Genomic DNA, 16868 nt, shown 5'->3' with positions numbered 1-16868 from the left:
TGTGTGATTAACTCTTAATCATATGGTATGTTCAGTCGTGTACTTGAGGCTCTTCCAAAGATTTAATGATGCTAGATAACTCTTAGTACCCTATGAAATAAAATAAAAACAAGTACAATACTGCAAATGGCCTGTGCTCTCTAACTCCATATGAATTTAATTCTGTGAGATTTAATAGCAGTCACTCAGAAAACCTGTCCAAGCTTTATTGTGGATAGTTAGACAAAGATAACACTCTATTTAGGGGAAAAAAATAAAAATTTGAAAAGAGTAAAGATGTATTCTCCTTAAAAGATGTGTCCTTGATGCCAGGATACCTTTTTAAAGAAACTGTAATTAAGTTATCAATGACCTTGATCTCTTCATCTTAAAGATAAAATGAATTAAAAGGTAAATCAAAGGAGTCCATCAAATGCCTTTTCCATAACATGTTTCATTATTTATCACTCAATATGCTGAGAATTGATGGAGAGAAATTTGTTTTTCTTAAATTATTCATGTTGTCCAAGTTTTTCCTGAGATAAGAAAAACTTAGTGGAAAAAAGAGTAAGCAATTATGAAAAAGATTTCTCCAGCCACTTATATACTGATGGGGATTGAGCCTGGACCTGTGATTTCATTGGTGTAGGCAACTCCTGGATGCAGAATTTCTGTCTACCAAGGCAAGTTGACACCATGTTTGTAATTTATAGTCTCGGAGTGTGGCCTGGAGCAGAGCCCTGAGAGGGTAAAAGACTTGCCCAGAGTCAGACAGTGAATGTGGCAGAGATAGGTCTTGAACCCAGGTCTCCCTAGCTGTTAGGCTAATGTTCCGTTGCACCATGTCGTCTCTTACAGGTTTATATAGTTATAAACTATAATTATAAACTAAGATCAAGATGATACAAGTATTATGTCTTTATAGCCATCAAAGGAAATCAAGCTGAATAACTAACTGCTCATTTATGTGGCATTTACAGTTTGTCAAAGTTATATCTCTCTCCCCTATCCTCAATCCTCCAACACATCAGTCCTTATAGATAACTAAATCTGCTGTAGAATTAAAGATGGCACATCTAGGTGGTGTTGTGGATAAAGTGCCAGCCTGGAGTGAGGAAGATGAGTCTTTCCTGAGTTCAAATCCAGCCTCAGATGCTTATTAGCCATGTGATGCCTCAATTTCCTCATTTGTAACTTGAACTGGAGAAGGAAATGGCAAACTACTCCTGTGTCTTTGCCAAGAAAACCCCAAATGGAGTCATGAAAATTTGGGCGTCACTTAAACAACTCAACAAAAAGAATTAAAGCTATTGAACCACTGAGTGTCTATGAGTAGTAGTTAACCATGCAATTAGCATTTCAAAAGTCAATTCACAAAAAGACTGAGGACCTAATACTATGAAGAAATTTTTGTGGTGCAATAAAAAAATGTTGGATTGAAGTCAAAAGGTCTAGGTTCAGATTCCTGCTCTTTTATTTACTACCTGTGTGACCTTGGGCAAGTCATTAAGCCTCTATGAATGTCAGTGTATCTCATCTTTAAAGTTAGGAGGCTGAAGGAAATGATCTCTGAGGTCCCTTCCAGCTAAACACTATGTAGCGTGGTAAAATTGCATGTCTTATTTAAGGCAAAATCTTATTTAAGAATGCAAAATATGTGGTGAAGGTTCAAAGTGCTTCAGGAGTTGAAAAGAAGGGGAGAAAGTACTGCAGGTGTGAGTAGTTAGGTGAGGCAAGGACAGGGTGGATTAAAGCTTGCATGAGCGGAGTGGAAGGGGGAGAGCCTTCTAGGCAAGGCTATCTTATGAGCAGTGGCACCCAGAAAGGAGGAATGTGATAGCTAAGCAAATTACACATCATAGGTCCTAAATGATTAATTAAATCCAGTAATACTGAAGACTAGTCCTAGGAAGCAGGAAGCAGTGACAGGCTATATTGATATATAAACACTACAGAGAGAGAGCAAATGTTTATGTGATTATATACCTATATGTGCATATGTACGTGTGTATAGACCTCACTCTAAAACTTGAGGGGTCTTTTCTTTTTACATTCTCCCTCTTTTTCTCCTGTGTGCGTCTTCTTCTCTGGGGCTATAGGTCTCTTTGGACCTTCTTTCTCTGCCCATTCGACTTTTCTTTCATGTCCCATCCCTTCTTTACCTTTCCCTTTTTTGCTTTCTTCTTCCTGTGACTATTTCTGGCCATAACATGGAATTCTAGTGTATTTTCAAATGACTTTTGTATTTATTTGGAACTTTTCCACCATGTTGAATATCTCTCCAGGAAAAAAAAGCACAACTAGATAGTCTGGTCTCTTCAGAACAACTAAATAAAGTTGCCTTTGACTGCCTAGGGGAAGAACTTCTAGAGAAAAAAAAGTTCCCCTATCCCTTCTCTTCTTATTTACTTCACATGTAGTTACTGAAATTTCTGTTTCATATGCAAGGCTCTGGAAGAGTAACTACTTTATTATCGTCATAAACTTTTGTCTGCCTTTGTTTCCTATCAGCTATTGTTGATAGGAGGCATGTTATCCCTAGAATTTGAGCTGAGTATTTGAAGTGATTTTCTTTTTCCTAGTTCCTTTTTCTCTGACACAAACAAAATAGTTGGCAAAGGATTAGTTTATAGAAGTTCAGAATGAATAAAATTCACTCATAATGTGTACCACAGAGAGAGAAAAATATGAATTTATTAAGCACTTACTGTGTTTAGGGCATTTCATACACATATAAGCAAAGAAAACAGTCCCCCAAACCCTAGGAATCTTATATAATAATGGAGAAAGACAATAGTTAAAGGGAAGATGGAAAGAGTGCGGGAAGGGTACCCCAATAGAGGAGATGAGGAGAGAGAGAAGTCAGGAGAGAGAGAGGAAAAAGAAGATGAGGAGGAGGAGGGACACCGGCCATGAGTGAAGGCAGCATTTATAGAGGAAAGATGGCATAGTAGATAGGGCACTGGAGTTATCTGGGTTCAAATATAGACTCAATTGCTTACCCTGGGCAAGTCATTTATCCTCTCTGTGCCTCCATTTCCTAAGCTGTAAAATAATATGTTTGGACTTGATAGCATTCTAAGGTGCCTTCCATGTTTGTGTCTGTGATCTGTGAATGTAATTGCCAATGTTAGGCAGTGAGCACAGACAGCTGAAAGGATTATACATTTATTGGTTAGAGAAAAAAAAGTTTAGTGTTACTAACCCAACAACCTTAGGATCATGAGACTCCCTAAGGATTTCAGGATGGCAGTGGGGTAATCCAGTCTATTCCTCAACCACATTTATTGGCTATTTCATCTCAGCACGTGGAGTATCAGAAAAGTTTAGTGTGGAAATAGAGCAAATATCTTGGGTGTTCATTTGAAATATTACTCAGTGTATGTCTGTGCATGTGGAGAGGTTTGACGTAGTGATGTTTCAACACTATCGAAAGGTAGAAACTAGACACCTTGAAGGGGTGAGGAAGGAATTATAATATGGTTTAGATCCTAAGGAATGGCAAGTGATGTAATTGTTCACAGTGGGCCAAAAGAGGTCTGCTTTGTGGTGAATGATTATCACAATCTGTGACACAAAGGGTTCTTTTTAGAGTGTCCCGAATTAGAGTATAAAATCATCCTTTCTAGATCAAAGTAGATTTATACTCTTAAGTTATTCAGATTTTAAAAGCTTTTAAGAGGCATATCTCAAACAAAAAAACTATGCGTGATCAAAAGTAGTTAATGAGACTGTGGTCCCTGTGTATAGTCTTAGCATGAACCAATCATCTGAACTTAAAAAAAAGACTTGTAAATCTGTGAAAATAGCCACACTCTCCCCCCCCCACTAACTGCTGACATCTGAGGTATAGTAAAGGATGGAGCAAAAGCACTTCTTTGGCACAACCTAAAACCAAATTTCAAATTAAATTCCAGTAAATTAGAATTAGTACTGGAAAGAAATTGACTATTGCATTTTGGGGCATTATTTGTAATTAATTGAAGAAAAATATATACTTCCACCCCTTCTCATAATAGCAGTCTGTCTTTCTGTGATCAGGGAATTATTCAAAGGAAGCAATGTTAAATCTTGTGCTTATTTCAGAAACACCATGTTAAGGACCCTTCAAACTGCCCATCTTTACAAGGGAGACAGTTAACTGAAATTAAATAATGTACTTAAAGTTGTAGAAAGCAAGACTTAGAATAGCTACATGTTCCCAGGTCTCCTTATGAGCTACTTACCCCCTGAAACAGAAAGGAAACTGCCATCGTTTCTCAAATTCTCTACTTCAAGTATTAGATGAAGTAAAACTCTAGACCGAAAGTATGACAGGGAGAAATGGCATTCTCTGAGGGAGGAATTTACATATATATATATATATATATATATATATATATATATATATATATATTTTGTGGGAGAGTATTCTCTGAAGTAATAAAAATTCATTTCTTTTAAAGTTAGCAGTCAGTACATTTTAAGAATGAACTAGGTTTTTTCCCATTAAAAAAGTGGTATAAATTAATCTAGTCTTGAATTCTTGCTTTTAGTCATTTTTCAGTTGTGACCAACTTTCCATAACCCCATTTGGGGTTTTCTTGGCAAAAATAGAGGAGTAGTTTGCCATTTCTTTTTCCAGCTGATTTTACAGATGAGAAAACTGAGGCAGACAAAGTGAAATGACTTGCTCAGAGTCACACAGCTAATAAGTATCTGAGACCAGATCTTCCTGACTCCAGGCTCAGTTCTCTAAGCACTGTGCCGCTTAGGTGCCCAAAGTGTTGTTCAGTCTTGCGTGATCTTTGTGACCCATTTGGGGTTTTCTTGGCAAAGATACTGCAGTGATTTGCCATTTCCTTCTCTAGTTCATCTGACAGATAAAGAAACTAAGGTAAATAGGGTTAAGTGACTTGCCCAGAGTCACACAGCTCTTAAGTGTCTTGAGTCCAGATTTGAACTCAGGAAGATGAGTCTTCCTGATTCCAGGCCTGATATTTTATCCACTGCATCATCAGCTACCCTGACAAACATAGGATCTTTGAAATGGTGGGGTATCTTAACCTGAGGTCCATGTACCCCCATGGTGTCTCTGGATAGAGTTGAGGGAGTCCATGAACTTGGATGGAGAAATTCTCTCTTCATTAATGTCCAACAAATTTAGCATTTCCTTCAGTCATTTAAAAATATTGTTGAGAGAAGGGTTTCTTTAGTCTCACCAGACTGCCCAAGGGGTCCATGACATGAAAGCAATGGAGAAGCCCTGATCAAATTTGACATTTCATTCCATACAGGAATCAACTCTGTAACATCCAACCTCTTCCTGAACCCTCTAAGCGGTCCACTTTTTAAGGAAGCCTGTTCCAGCATTTGAACAACCCAACATTAAAAAAGTTTTTCCCTTATAATTCCATTTATACTCTCTGATCCTAATTCTAAGTCTGGAACAACAGAGAATGTCATCTTCCCCTCTACTTGTTAGTGCGTAAGCCGTTGGAGGAACATAATAGAGATCCTTATTTTATAAGAAAAAGTCTTAGGATTAATTATTTGTTCCGTCATCCCCCTTCTAACTATGAGTTCCAACAGCCCGTGTCCTAAAGATTCATAAAAAGGTATCTGAGCTTGCAGCTGAGGCTATGACCACCTGAGGCCTGCACGAGCATACCCCACCTACGCACTCAGGAAACACAGGCAAATAAAACAATCATTTATAGTAGTGGTTTTCTGCAGGGTACAGGAGAAAGAGAGACATTATGATGACGATAATAGATGATATTTATAAAGCACTTTTAAGATTTACAAAACCTCTACCTACATACATTATCTAATTTGATAATGTATTTATTCACCAGACACCTGCGGTGGCCCCTTTTCCCCTATAAAAATCCTTATAAGGTATTTTTAAATAAATTTACGTGAGCCTGCTTGTTGGTTCAGTTTTAAAAATCAGTTTTATAAAATGTTAATGTGAACTACATGGGGGTGTGTAGCAAATCCTAAGAAATACATGAGTATAATCAGTCAAGTCAATTCGTTTTATTCATAATTCTAACTTCACATCCTTATTAGCCCGTAGCCCCAAGGTACTGAGGTGTCATGGACACTGAACATGAAACCAGACATTGTGCTATAGAGAATAGGCCCCTCATCCTAACACAGCTGGTAGGTGACCTATGATTTTCATCCATCCATGCCAGGTATCCCATTATTGGCATGGATAATTAAGTTTTTTAATAGAAGCAGTGGGTAGAGATTCCTGGCATTGCTCCTTACAATTTATGTGACCTCGGGCAGATCACTTCATTTTTCTCTGGGCCTCAGTTTCATTGTCTGAAAGATGAGGGAGTTGGACTCAGTGAGATGTTAGTTGCTAAGTCACTGATGTTAAATGTCTGTTTTATTATTTAGTATCCATGGGTTGCACCTTTCTTTATGCAACGGATGTGTTCTTGCAATTTTAACTTAAAACTAATTTTGGTAATACAAAGAATCAGTTTGTCATATGATTGCTCGCCCACAAAATATCTTAGAAGCCTGAAGTTTTATAGCTCCTGTTTGTTTATAAGAAGTTTAGAGTAGATGATCTCTGCGATCTATCCCACTTTCAAAGCCCATGATCCTGTTAAAGGAGGCTACAGCTAACTCTCTTCTAACCCTAATCCACATGAACAGATACCCCATGCTACAGATATAAATACTAGAAAGATCCATACTGTAGGAAAAGCTGTTTCACAAAAATGGTGTAACATATAGATAAGACCTTAATATTAATACATGAAGGCTGTCTGCAATGTCGATGGTATGGCATATATCTAGCGTTAGATTTGCAAAGCACGTCACCCATTTCATTGGATCCTCACAACAATCCTGCAGGATAAGTGCTATCCTTAATATACAAAGGAGGAAACTGAGACTGAGAGAAGGTAATTGACTTACCCAGAGTCACACAACTGCTAAGTGTGTCTGAAGCAAAATTCAAACTCAGGTTTTCCTGACTCCAAGTTCAACTCACTATCCTACCTATGTTATGATTCTCCTGTAATTGTGATTCTCACCCCTTTTAGGTTTCCAGATTGTTACGTGTTATTTCTTTATATATCATACCCTTTAAGGTCAATGGAAATTCTGGTGCTAAAGATATATTGCAATTCTTTAAAAATATATCCCTTACATGATAGCACATAGATAGCCTACATTAATGGTTGCTCACTGGCTTAGTTAGGAGAGGAGAGAGGGATAGAATTTGGACTCAAAACTTTTTTTAAAAAAATGTTTAAAATTATTTTCACATGTAGTCAGGGAAAAAATATTAGTTTAAAGAAATCCCAATTAAAGTGATTGCCAAAAATTGAATTAGCTTTTAGGTAGTAGTTGAATTATATAGCACAATGTTAATAGTGTGCATGTCATAGAGACTATTGGATAACAAATCTTTCTTTTTGTGTATTAGCCCGGTAAAGGGAAATATAAAATTACCTCCACAAGTGATTCCTGGAAGTAAAGTCCAGGATCCTGCCCTTGCTGTGAATGGATGAAGTAAACACCATCAGGGATAATACCATGATAAAAACTCAAATGAGCGTAATGGTTCTCCTTCAGACATGCTTTGCTTCATCAATAAAAGAAAAATCCAGCAGACTGCTTTTTAAAATGTCAGAAGCAGTAAGCTGGATTGACTTCAGCATTTAAATTGAGGTCATTTTTATCATAAGCCATGAGACTATGTGCATACTATTTTCTAAAAAGTGAAATAAAAACATAACATACTAGAGACAGGGACCATCTGTTCTACTGACCATGCAACACAATGTTCCATTTACTCAGACATAACGATGAGGTTTGTGGGAATCAGCTGTAAGGGCTGAGGTTTTGTAGCCTTGTCCATTTTGTGTGTGGGGAGCATCATATGGAAAGGCTAAGGATCTTAGCCCATAAATTCTAATTTTGGACATGCATATATATTCAGTTATTTCCATTAATACATAAAGACAGTTAACCAAAGCCTTTCACCAAACTTATTAAGCTGCTTTATGTAGGAGCCCATCTCAATATTTCAAGGACTTCAGAGACCAGTTTTTTCCTGACCAAGAAAAACACCATCAAAGTACATGACATTAGTGTATTTCCATATTTCCAGTTGGTCTTTCCTTTGCTTTTCCTAAAATTTCATCAGATATTATCTGTTTAAAATATTCTTTATGATCTTGGACCTGTATGTTATTTCAAAAATTGATTAGAAAAAAAGATAAAATTTCTACTCTTGGAGCTTAAATTCTAAAGCTGTTGTTAACATATGCCTTCAGGCTAGTACAGGCTTTCAGTTTTTATTAACATAAGAAGAGGAAAGTGAAATAAGGATGAGGGGCAGGGTAGTTTAAAATACTAAATAATATCCACTCACCAGTGCCTCCAGCTCTTTTCTTTGGAGGTACATTTCCAGCTGCTGTGGTACATATCCATCCAGTAAGAAGTAATTAATTCTCATTCCCTGATTTATCTTTATTGTATTGTGTATGTATCAAATAACTTGATGTATATACATAAATCAGCAAAAGTGAGCACAGTATTTCCAAAGCATAAAATGACAGATTTAAGAATGGGTGCCATGTTGGGGGGAAGCCATTGTTGATCATTCAGAAGCAGAGAGTTGCCTTCTTTCTTTTTCAGACCTTCTACTTTCTTTAATAGGCAGATGTCTTGCTACACTGATCTCTCAATTTCTTTGTAATATAGGCCATAAATCTGCTGTGGTCATAGATTTAGTTTTATTTTTATAAACTGCACCATAAAATTTTACCTATTTTCCAGAATTCAGTTTAGATCATCTAGTCCAAGGGTTCTTAACTTGAAGTTTTTGAGCTTGTTTGAGATACAGGGAGAGACTGACAAAGTGATTTCCATTATTAATCCTGTGTCTTTTATTTTACATATTTAAAAACACTGTTCTGAGAAGTCCATAGGTTTGATTTCCAATATTAATCCTGTCTTTTATTTTACATATTCAAAAATGCTATTCTGAGAAGTTCATAGGTTTGATTTCCATTATGAATTCTGTGCCTTTTATTTTACGTATTTTAAAACACTATTCTGAGAAGTTCATAGGTTTCACAGCAGAGCCAGAGGGATTCATATTTCAGAATAGGTTAAAAACACCTGATCTAGTTCAACTTCTTCATTTTATATATGAGAAAACTAAGACCTAGGGATGTGAAGTGATTTATATAAGATGTCACAACTTCTTAAAATACTTAAACATAGATCTTCTGATTCCTTTCTTTTTCATCAACTACTGCATTGCAACTTTCCTTACTTGTCAGCATCTTTTACCTTATTCTGCCATTCACAATGAAACCTTGGATCATCAAAGGGATTAGGGAGATATTAAATATAAGTAACAAGAAATAGAGTAGACAGTTTAAATCCATGCAAAGCTATTAACAAGGACCAGCCATATCTGTCATTTTTCTAGTTTGAGAGTTACAGGGACAACAGCAAAATAGCCCCTGCCCTTAAAAAAGCTTTCCATTTATCAGGGGTGAGAATGTACATGTGTTTAGATTAGTACAAGGTAATCTTGGAGGAGAGGCCCTGGCAGGAGGGTGGAGGAAAGGAAAAATTAGGAAGTGTAGGTAGAAAGGGAATACATCCTAGTCCTGGTGGATAGCCAAGGCAAAGTCATGGAGATGGAACTGGGAATGTTGAGTGGAAGGAATAAATAGGAAGAAAGCTAGTTTGGCTGTGCTTTTGAGCTCATAGAGGGTAGTAGCATTTGATAAGACTGGAAAAGAAGAATGTGGTCCAGCTGGAAAGAACTTAAAGTGACACAGATATAAACAGTTTTTATTTGATGCTAGTGTCAGAAACACTGGAGTTGATGTGATGGTCAAGAGATTTGAAATGCATAATCAGACTTGCACTTTAGGAAAATCTCTGTTTGCTATGTGAAGGATGAGTAGGTGTGGGCAGAGAACTGAGGCAGGAAAACCAGTTAGGAGATTATATTGCAGGACTCTAAATGAGCAGTGATAAGGGCCTGAATTTGAATAAAGGGAAGGAGCTTTGCAGAGATGCTGCAGTGGTGAAAATGATTTGTGAGAAGTGTAATGGAGATAGAAATGATATGATTTGACTGAGTATGTGGCATATCTGAAAGTGACACAGAGGTTGTGAACCTAGGTGCCCTAATGTGTTGGTGCTCTCCTCAGGACAAGGCAAGAGTAGAAAAAGAAAAACGATGTCAGCTTTGGACATGCTGTGTACATCCATTTCAGAATGTCCAATGGGCCAACCATTGTTGATGTAGGACTAGAATGTAGAAAGGAGAATTTACTATTTAATTTGATCCAAAACATGGGGCTTAATTAGACCCAATCTGAAACTTGTTGCAATTGCCCCAACATTTTCATCCTACAAGACCATCTCAGCAGCCCACTTTTAATGGTTAATGAGAACCTCAGTAAGTTAATAGTGCTCAACATAAGCTAAAATAACTGCATTAGTTGAGGAAGAATGATTTTAGGAGTTCCAATGCTGTCTCAAAGCCTAGGAAGAGATGTCACCACCATTTTTTGTCTTTAAAAGAATGATGGCAAAGAATTTTCTCTTAAACAATGTCGCTCCTGTCAGCAAAAGATTCATCTGCTCTATATTGAGACAGGAAGAGAAACTCTGACTCAGATCTCATTTATGACATTATCTTGGCCAGTTACATTTTGGCCTGCTATTCTGGGTTTTATAATGAAGACTAAATTCCCAGGACGTTTTTCCTCTTTTCTTTTGCAGAGAGAAGATGCGTCAGTCTGCCATGTATGAACTGTGCCAAGGGATGCACCAAATCAGCCTTCAGTTTGTTCGTCTACAGCTTACATTTGAAGAGTATACCATAATGAAAGTGTTGCTGCTCCTGAGCACAAGTAAATTGATGTCCATCCCAGGACTTTTGCTTAATTTCTTTTTGTCTTCACTTTAATGCAGTATTCTAATTGCTTACAAGAATTAGGTGGGAAAAGGTTTAATTTGCGCCAGGATTAAGTTACTCTTGTACTGAGTTGTATAACTTCAGTAGCATGAAACCAAATTTATGAACTAGGCATTTCCCTTAATTAAATTTTGTTTAAAAAGCTAAAAGTATAAAGAGGCAAATGAGAGGCAGCATGTAGTAGTGGCATATTTCAAAGTGAGGAGGGGAAGGTGACATAGACTTGCAGACTTGGGGTGATTTATTATTGTGGCATCCTCAACAGAAATAGGGAAATTTAGAAGGATAATGAGGGCAGTTTAGGATTTGTTATGTTTGAGATCTCTGTGGTACATCTAACTCATGATGTTCAGTGGGCCATTGTTGCTGGACTAGAGCTCAGAAAAGAGATCTTATCACTGAGTTGGATCCAAAGTTGGATCCACAGCTTACCCTCTCTCTGCATCTCATGTAACTTGTTGCAGTCTCCCAATAGCAGTCACTTACTCTGTAACCTTGGAGCAATCACTTCCCCTCTGGTCCTTAGTTTCTTCATCTGTAGAATGGACAATTGGACTTAATCAGTGGTTCTCTAGGTGTGGTCCACTTATGGGTCCATGAGATCCTTTCGGGGGTCTATGAGATCTTGAGGCAGATAGGTGGCTCAGTGGACAGAGCACTGAACCTGGAGTCAGGAAGACCAGAGTTCAAAACCAGCCTCAGACATTTATTAGCTGTGTGCCCTTGGGCAAGTCACTTAATATTTTCTTTGCCTTAATCCCTTGGAGAAGGAAATGGCAAACCAATCCAGTATCTTTGGCAATAAAACCCCATGGACAGTATGGCATCCTATGGTCCACAGAGTCACAAAAAGTGGGACATGCCTGAACAACAACGAGGGCAGACCTATTATCGTAGTACTAAGACATTGTTTATCTATTAAAACACTCCTCCCTTTTCCAGTTACATAACTGTGTGAGGTCAGATTTTCTTCATATACCTCAGCCAAAGTTACATATCACAATAGACTAAATGAAGAAGTAGATATGAGAATCCAGCTGCTAAGGTAGACATTAAAGGGATTCACAAAAAGATATAAAAAGTTGCCACTTTTTTCATTTTTTCTTTTGGAAAAAATATTTTCATTAAAAATATGTTATTTGTTAATATGTGATGGAGTTATTTTAATGGATCAATAAATTTTTAAATGTATCAGTTTTAACTTTTAATATGGTAAATCTCAAGAGAAATAACCCACGGTAACAAAATTTTCTAGGGTTCCTCAATTACTTTTAAAATTGTAAAAGGGTCATGAGACCAAAAAGTTTAAGAACCATGGGACTAAATTGACCTTGAGGTCTCTTTTATAGACTTAGAGTAAAAAGGCGCCCTGAGAGGTCATCTGGTCCAAACCTCTCATTTTAGAGAAGGGAAAGAGTCCCAGAGATTAAGTGACTTGCCCAAGGTCACAGTAAGTGCACAGTTAGCATTTGAACTCAGATTCTCTGGTTCCAAATCCAGCCCTTTCACATCAACCTCAAGGACAGATGGTCTTCTGACTTCTACACTCAAACTTTGTGTTATTTAGACTGTACATGGTAATGCAGTAATCTTGCAGACTTTTTATTTCAAGATATGTAGTTGTGCTGCTAAAGTCTTAAAACTGTGATTCATGTTGATTTGAGAGAGTTTAAGATTACACCCTCCCAATTACCTCCTCTCTGAGACACAAACTCTCTCTCTCTCTCTCTCTCTCTCTCTCTCTCTCTCTCTCTCTCTCTCTCTCTCTCTCTCTCTCTCTCTCCCTCTCTCTCCCTCTCTCTCCCTCTCTCACTCAGGCTGCTTCTTCCACCTCTCTGGTTCATTGATTCATTTCTAATTTAACCTCCGGTAACAAGGCAGGTTTTGGAAAAATATGCCAGCATTATAGATTAACTGAATTTGCAGTGAATTTCAGTGTGCGTGATGTGTCTTTATTCCTTGACCTAGACTATTTAGTCTCAGCAAGTTGTCTAGTCCTACTTTCTCATATAAACTGATTCAGTCAAGAATAGATGATGCGTTTGTTTTCTTTTCTCCAATATTTAAGTGTCACAATTTTTAGATAAAGGAAAATAAATGGCAATAAAAGTTTCCCTAAGTTTCTCATCATAACCTATGGACAAAAGCATGAAAACTTTTCCTGATTTGGGGATACTGAAATCATATACCTCCTAGGCAATATAAAATATATTTAGGAGCATTTTATTGATGATGACATCATTTTGCTCCTTCTGCATGTAGAAGAAAGATTTTACATCTCAAGTTTTTCTTCTCTGCTCTTCTCCAGCCCATAGATTTTTGGAAGATTTCCAAGAGCGAGCCCTGCTGCATTTAATAAGTAAAATCAGAACTCTGGGCTGACATCCAAAGTGTGATGTTTTGCTTGAGTCCTCTTTATTTATGGGTTTATTTCAATTTTTGGAAAAATCTGGCTGAGAAATAGGATACATTTTAGTTTTAGCAATAAAATAAAAGTAATAATGGGAGTGGGAGGGAGACCAGACCTGTGATTTCATGGGTACAGGCAATTCCCAGTGAGGAGACTCTCCTTTCCACTGCATATCAGCACCTGCTCTGCAACTCATAGTCATAAAGAGTTGCCTGGGACCCAAGTGATCTGCCCAAATGTCAGTCAGCCAGGATGTGTCAGAGGCGGGACTCAAGCGCAGGGCTTCCTGAGACTGAACACTCTGTCCCCGTATACCATACTGCTTTTCATAAGTAGGAGTAGTTGGCATAAAGTTTAATAACTTCAGAATCAGAGTAAAACAAACATAAGAATCTGAAGGCTTAAGAAGACTGCCCAATTTGATCTAAGCAGATTTGCCAAGCATTAATGACCAAAAAGACACTACAAAGCCTCTAATAAAATGTAAGGTTTTCCCTCTTCGCTCCAGGTGATGTTACATTTAATGTACTATGAAGGAAAGCTATGGAGTTCCTTAGTGGAATTTTATAATATGAAGAAATAAGCTTCACTATGGACATGTGTGATTTAGACCTAAAGATTCTTTTTATATTAGTATTTGATTTGCACAACTTCCTAGTGCTCTTCTGAAGGTTGGACCTAATTTTATAATTCTGGATAGAAATTGAATTCACAGTTTTAGTCAGCCAGCATCCTGCATTTTTACTTTTCTGTAGTAACTGCAAAACTGATGGATATGTTGTTAACAAATGCTTGTTGACTGAACAACTTAAAGAAATAGAGAATTTATTTTTGAAAGTATGAATTTTTATGGCCAGGTTTTAAAACTATTGATCATAAATCCATCAGCAATATGGGCAGGTGCTAATAATGCATTTATCCACATTTTCTCCCCACCTCTCACTGGCAGGATATGAATTAACCCTAACCAGCAATCAAAAGCATCGTGTTCTTAAATACAAGGATGAAATCATTAACAGTGTCATAAATACATTTGCAGTATATATTCAAGATACTGATTTTATTTGGAAATTTTGTGGTATGCCTGACCACCATCACGTCTGTTCAAAAATTCTCCTTGTCTTTAGCATATATTTGAGAATACATGTGAATTTGCAATGGGTCTTCAAATTTGAGTAAGTGCATACGTATAAACCAGCAGTGAGTCACTTTTAGAACTCAGAACTTCACCCAAATGATGACATCATGATAACAAATCACACTTAAAATGAGGCATTTCACTTTAAATACAAACCATTTTGTAAAAATAGACAAAAAACCACTATATTCTAAACTTTGACAAAGGTGTACCATCCTATCATTTTTAAGTTTTTTGGATCATTAAATTTTGCCTTAGAAAAAAGACCTTCTGGTTCACCCCATCCACACCCCCACCCCACCAAACCCTCTTCGTGTGACTTTACCTCTTGCCAGTTCTTAAGATTGCTAAAATATGTCTTTATGAGAGATTGCAGCACACTTCCATACATCATGAGATCAATCACTAAATGGAAAGGGAACGCTGTGGAAATATAAGCTTGTCTCTTGGAGGTAGGGTTTGATAGGTCAACTAGAATTTTTAACCTCTGAAGTGTTGGCACAGTTAAGTAGCAAGAATTTGTAAAATGCTTTGAAGGTAAGGAATAACGATGTGATTTTAGTGCAGTACTCTTGTATGTCATTTATAATTGCCAGTATGTGAATCTTTAAATATCTAATTATGTTTATTCTAAAATAACATTCATAATATTCAGTTCATCTAAAATGAGTGCCCAGAGATTTTAGAATATTTATATGCATTAATTAATGTTTTATATACATTAACTTGTTAAATTATAAAGTAGTGTAATGTTTTATCATATCCGTGTTTTTTCAACACAGTTCCCAAGGATGGCCTCAAAAGCCAAGTTGCTTTTGAAGAAATGAGGACAAATTACATCAAAGAGCTGCGGAAAATGGTGACAAAATGTCCAAGTAACTCTGGGCAAAGCTGGCAAAGATTCTATCAGCTGACTAAGCTACTGGACTCCATGCATGATGTAAGTTTGGTTCATTAATTGACTTTTAAAACAACCATGTGGTAGTGATCTGTTACTGCTATCTTAAAATATTGAAGATATTTGAATCCCTTGTAGAAGAATCAAGCTTAAAAATTTTCATGTAGGAATAGACTTTTTTATTCCGAAGTGCTAAATGCTGATTAAGAAATTTTCATTTCAGTAAATTTGAAGAAGAAAGCAAGCACGTTGACAGCATGGGTGCGGTTTTGTTCACTTTAGAACAAGATCAGAGAACGCTCCACAGTGTTCAGACCCACAGAGTGCTCTTGGTCATGGACCTCCTTCCCATTTGCTACAGGTGTTGGATCAAATTTCACATTTTTTATTTGCAATTTAGGGAGCATTTTGTTAATAAAAATGTTTGCTTTAACATTGAATAAATAGTTGATGCTCTGGCAACTGTTAATCTTATAACTCAATCTTTGAAAAAACATTGTTAATGGTTTGGAGCCAACTTATATCACCTCAATTTTTTGCCAGATTTTGAATCCTATGTTCACTTGTTAGAGTGACTGCTTTCTTTGTCTTCTGGAAGTAGGAAGGTTGATTTGTGTATTTTGATTCCTTTCTGATGTCACATGTGCAGGTGTCAGGAGTTTTATTTTTCTGGAATAGCTGAATACAGGTTAAGATAATTCACTTTATATAACAGGGTGGCATTAAATATAAGATTTTTGTTTTATTTTATGGGCTGATCCTTAGCTTGTGACTTTTTGAAATTGTGCACAGATATACTCATTTCATTTTTCCTATTGGTGAAATCTTGGAATCTTTTTTAAGATTCATTTCAGATCTTTTGACAAACTGTTAATATTATTTATGTAAGGAATTTTTTCACAGAGGTTTTTTTGTCCTTTAAAACATTGATAAGCTTAAAGAAAGGCATGGAGAATTATTACTAATAGTTTTTCCTTTAGAGAGCAGTTTTTCCTTTGCTTGTGCCAGGGAGACGATTTCAGTGAGTGGTGAAACATGTCATTTCAAGAGGTTTATGCCAGAGATTCAAGGGTACTTCACGTAGATCTTTGCTTCCTCTCAACTTAGTACATGACATGATTACAATGCCAGGAATATGTATTCTGTAATAAAAAAGTTTAATAATTATTGAGTGTCTTATTTTCTAGAGAATATGATTTTGTGGAGGATTTTATGGCTAGATGATGACAAACAGCTTTCTGGAAGAAAATAAATTTTTCTCTCCATAGCACATTTTTGTTTTCATATGAAAGTCAATAAAGGGAAAAGTAATGTTGTTCAGTCAGAATGTTGTTTAAACAATAGATTGTCTAGTTATGGGAGTTTTCTGGTTGTAGATGACACTACCATTCCTTTTAGTGTATCTTAGAATGAGTTCATTGTTCAAAAATTGATTCTCTCTTGGTGTCAGCACAGAAGTGTAACATAAAGGTCAACCACA

The 16868-nt window shown here is 36.7% G+C and overlaps 1 protein-coding gene across 9 annotated transcripts in view; it reads left to right on the top strand.

Moving 5' to 3' along the window:
- The window catches only part of NR3C2 (nuclear receptor subfamily 3 group C member 2), a 399524-nt gene that overhangs the window by 343587 nt on the left and 39069 nt on the right, over positions 1-16868 (top strand). For 8 of the 9 annotated variants that reach the window (XM_072621209.1, XM_072621211.1, XM_072621206.1 and 5 more), the window contains exons 7-8: positions 10747-10877; positions 15273-15430. In XM_072621209.1, coding sequence (XP_072477310.1) covers positions 10747-10877; positions 15273-15430 — 289 coding nt within the window. Of the gene's footprint in view, positions 1-10746; positions 10878-15272; positions 15431-15611; positions 15696-16868 lie in introns of those variants that run through there. The other variant, XM_072621213.1, reaches the window with a different exon arrangement.

The sequence above is a fragment of the Notamacropus eugenii genome, chromosome 6, assembly GCF_028372415.1.
Source record: "Notamacropus eugenii isolate mMacEug1 chromosome 6, mMacEug1.pri_v2, whole genome shotgun sequence".
In the NCBI taxonomy this organism is placed as follows: Eukaryota; Metazoa; Chordata; class Mammalia; order Diprotodontia; family Macropodidae; genus Notamacropus; species Notamacropus eugenii.
Note: the sequence above shows the minus strand (reverse complement) of the source record. Positions and strands in the feature narration are given on the sequence as shown.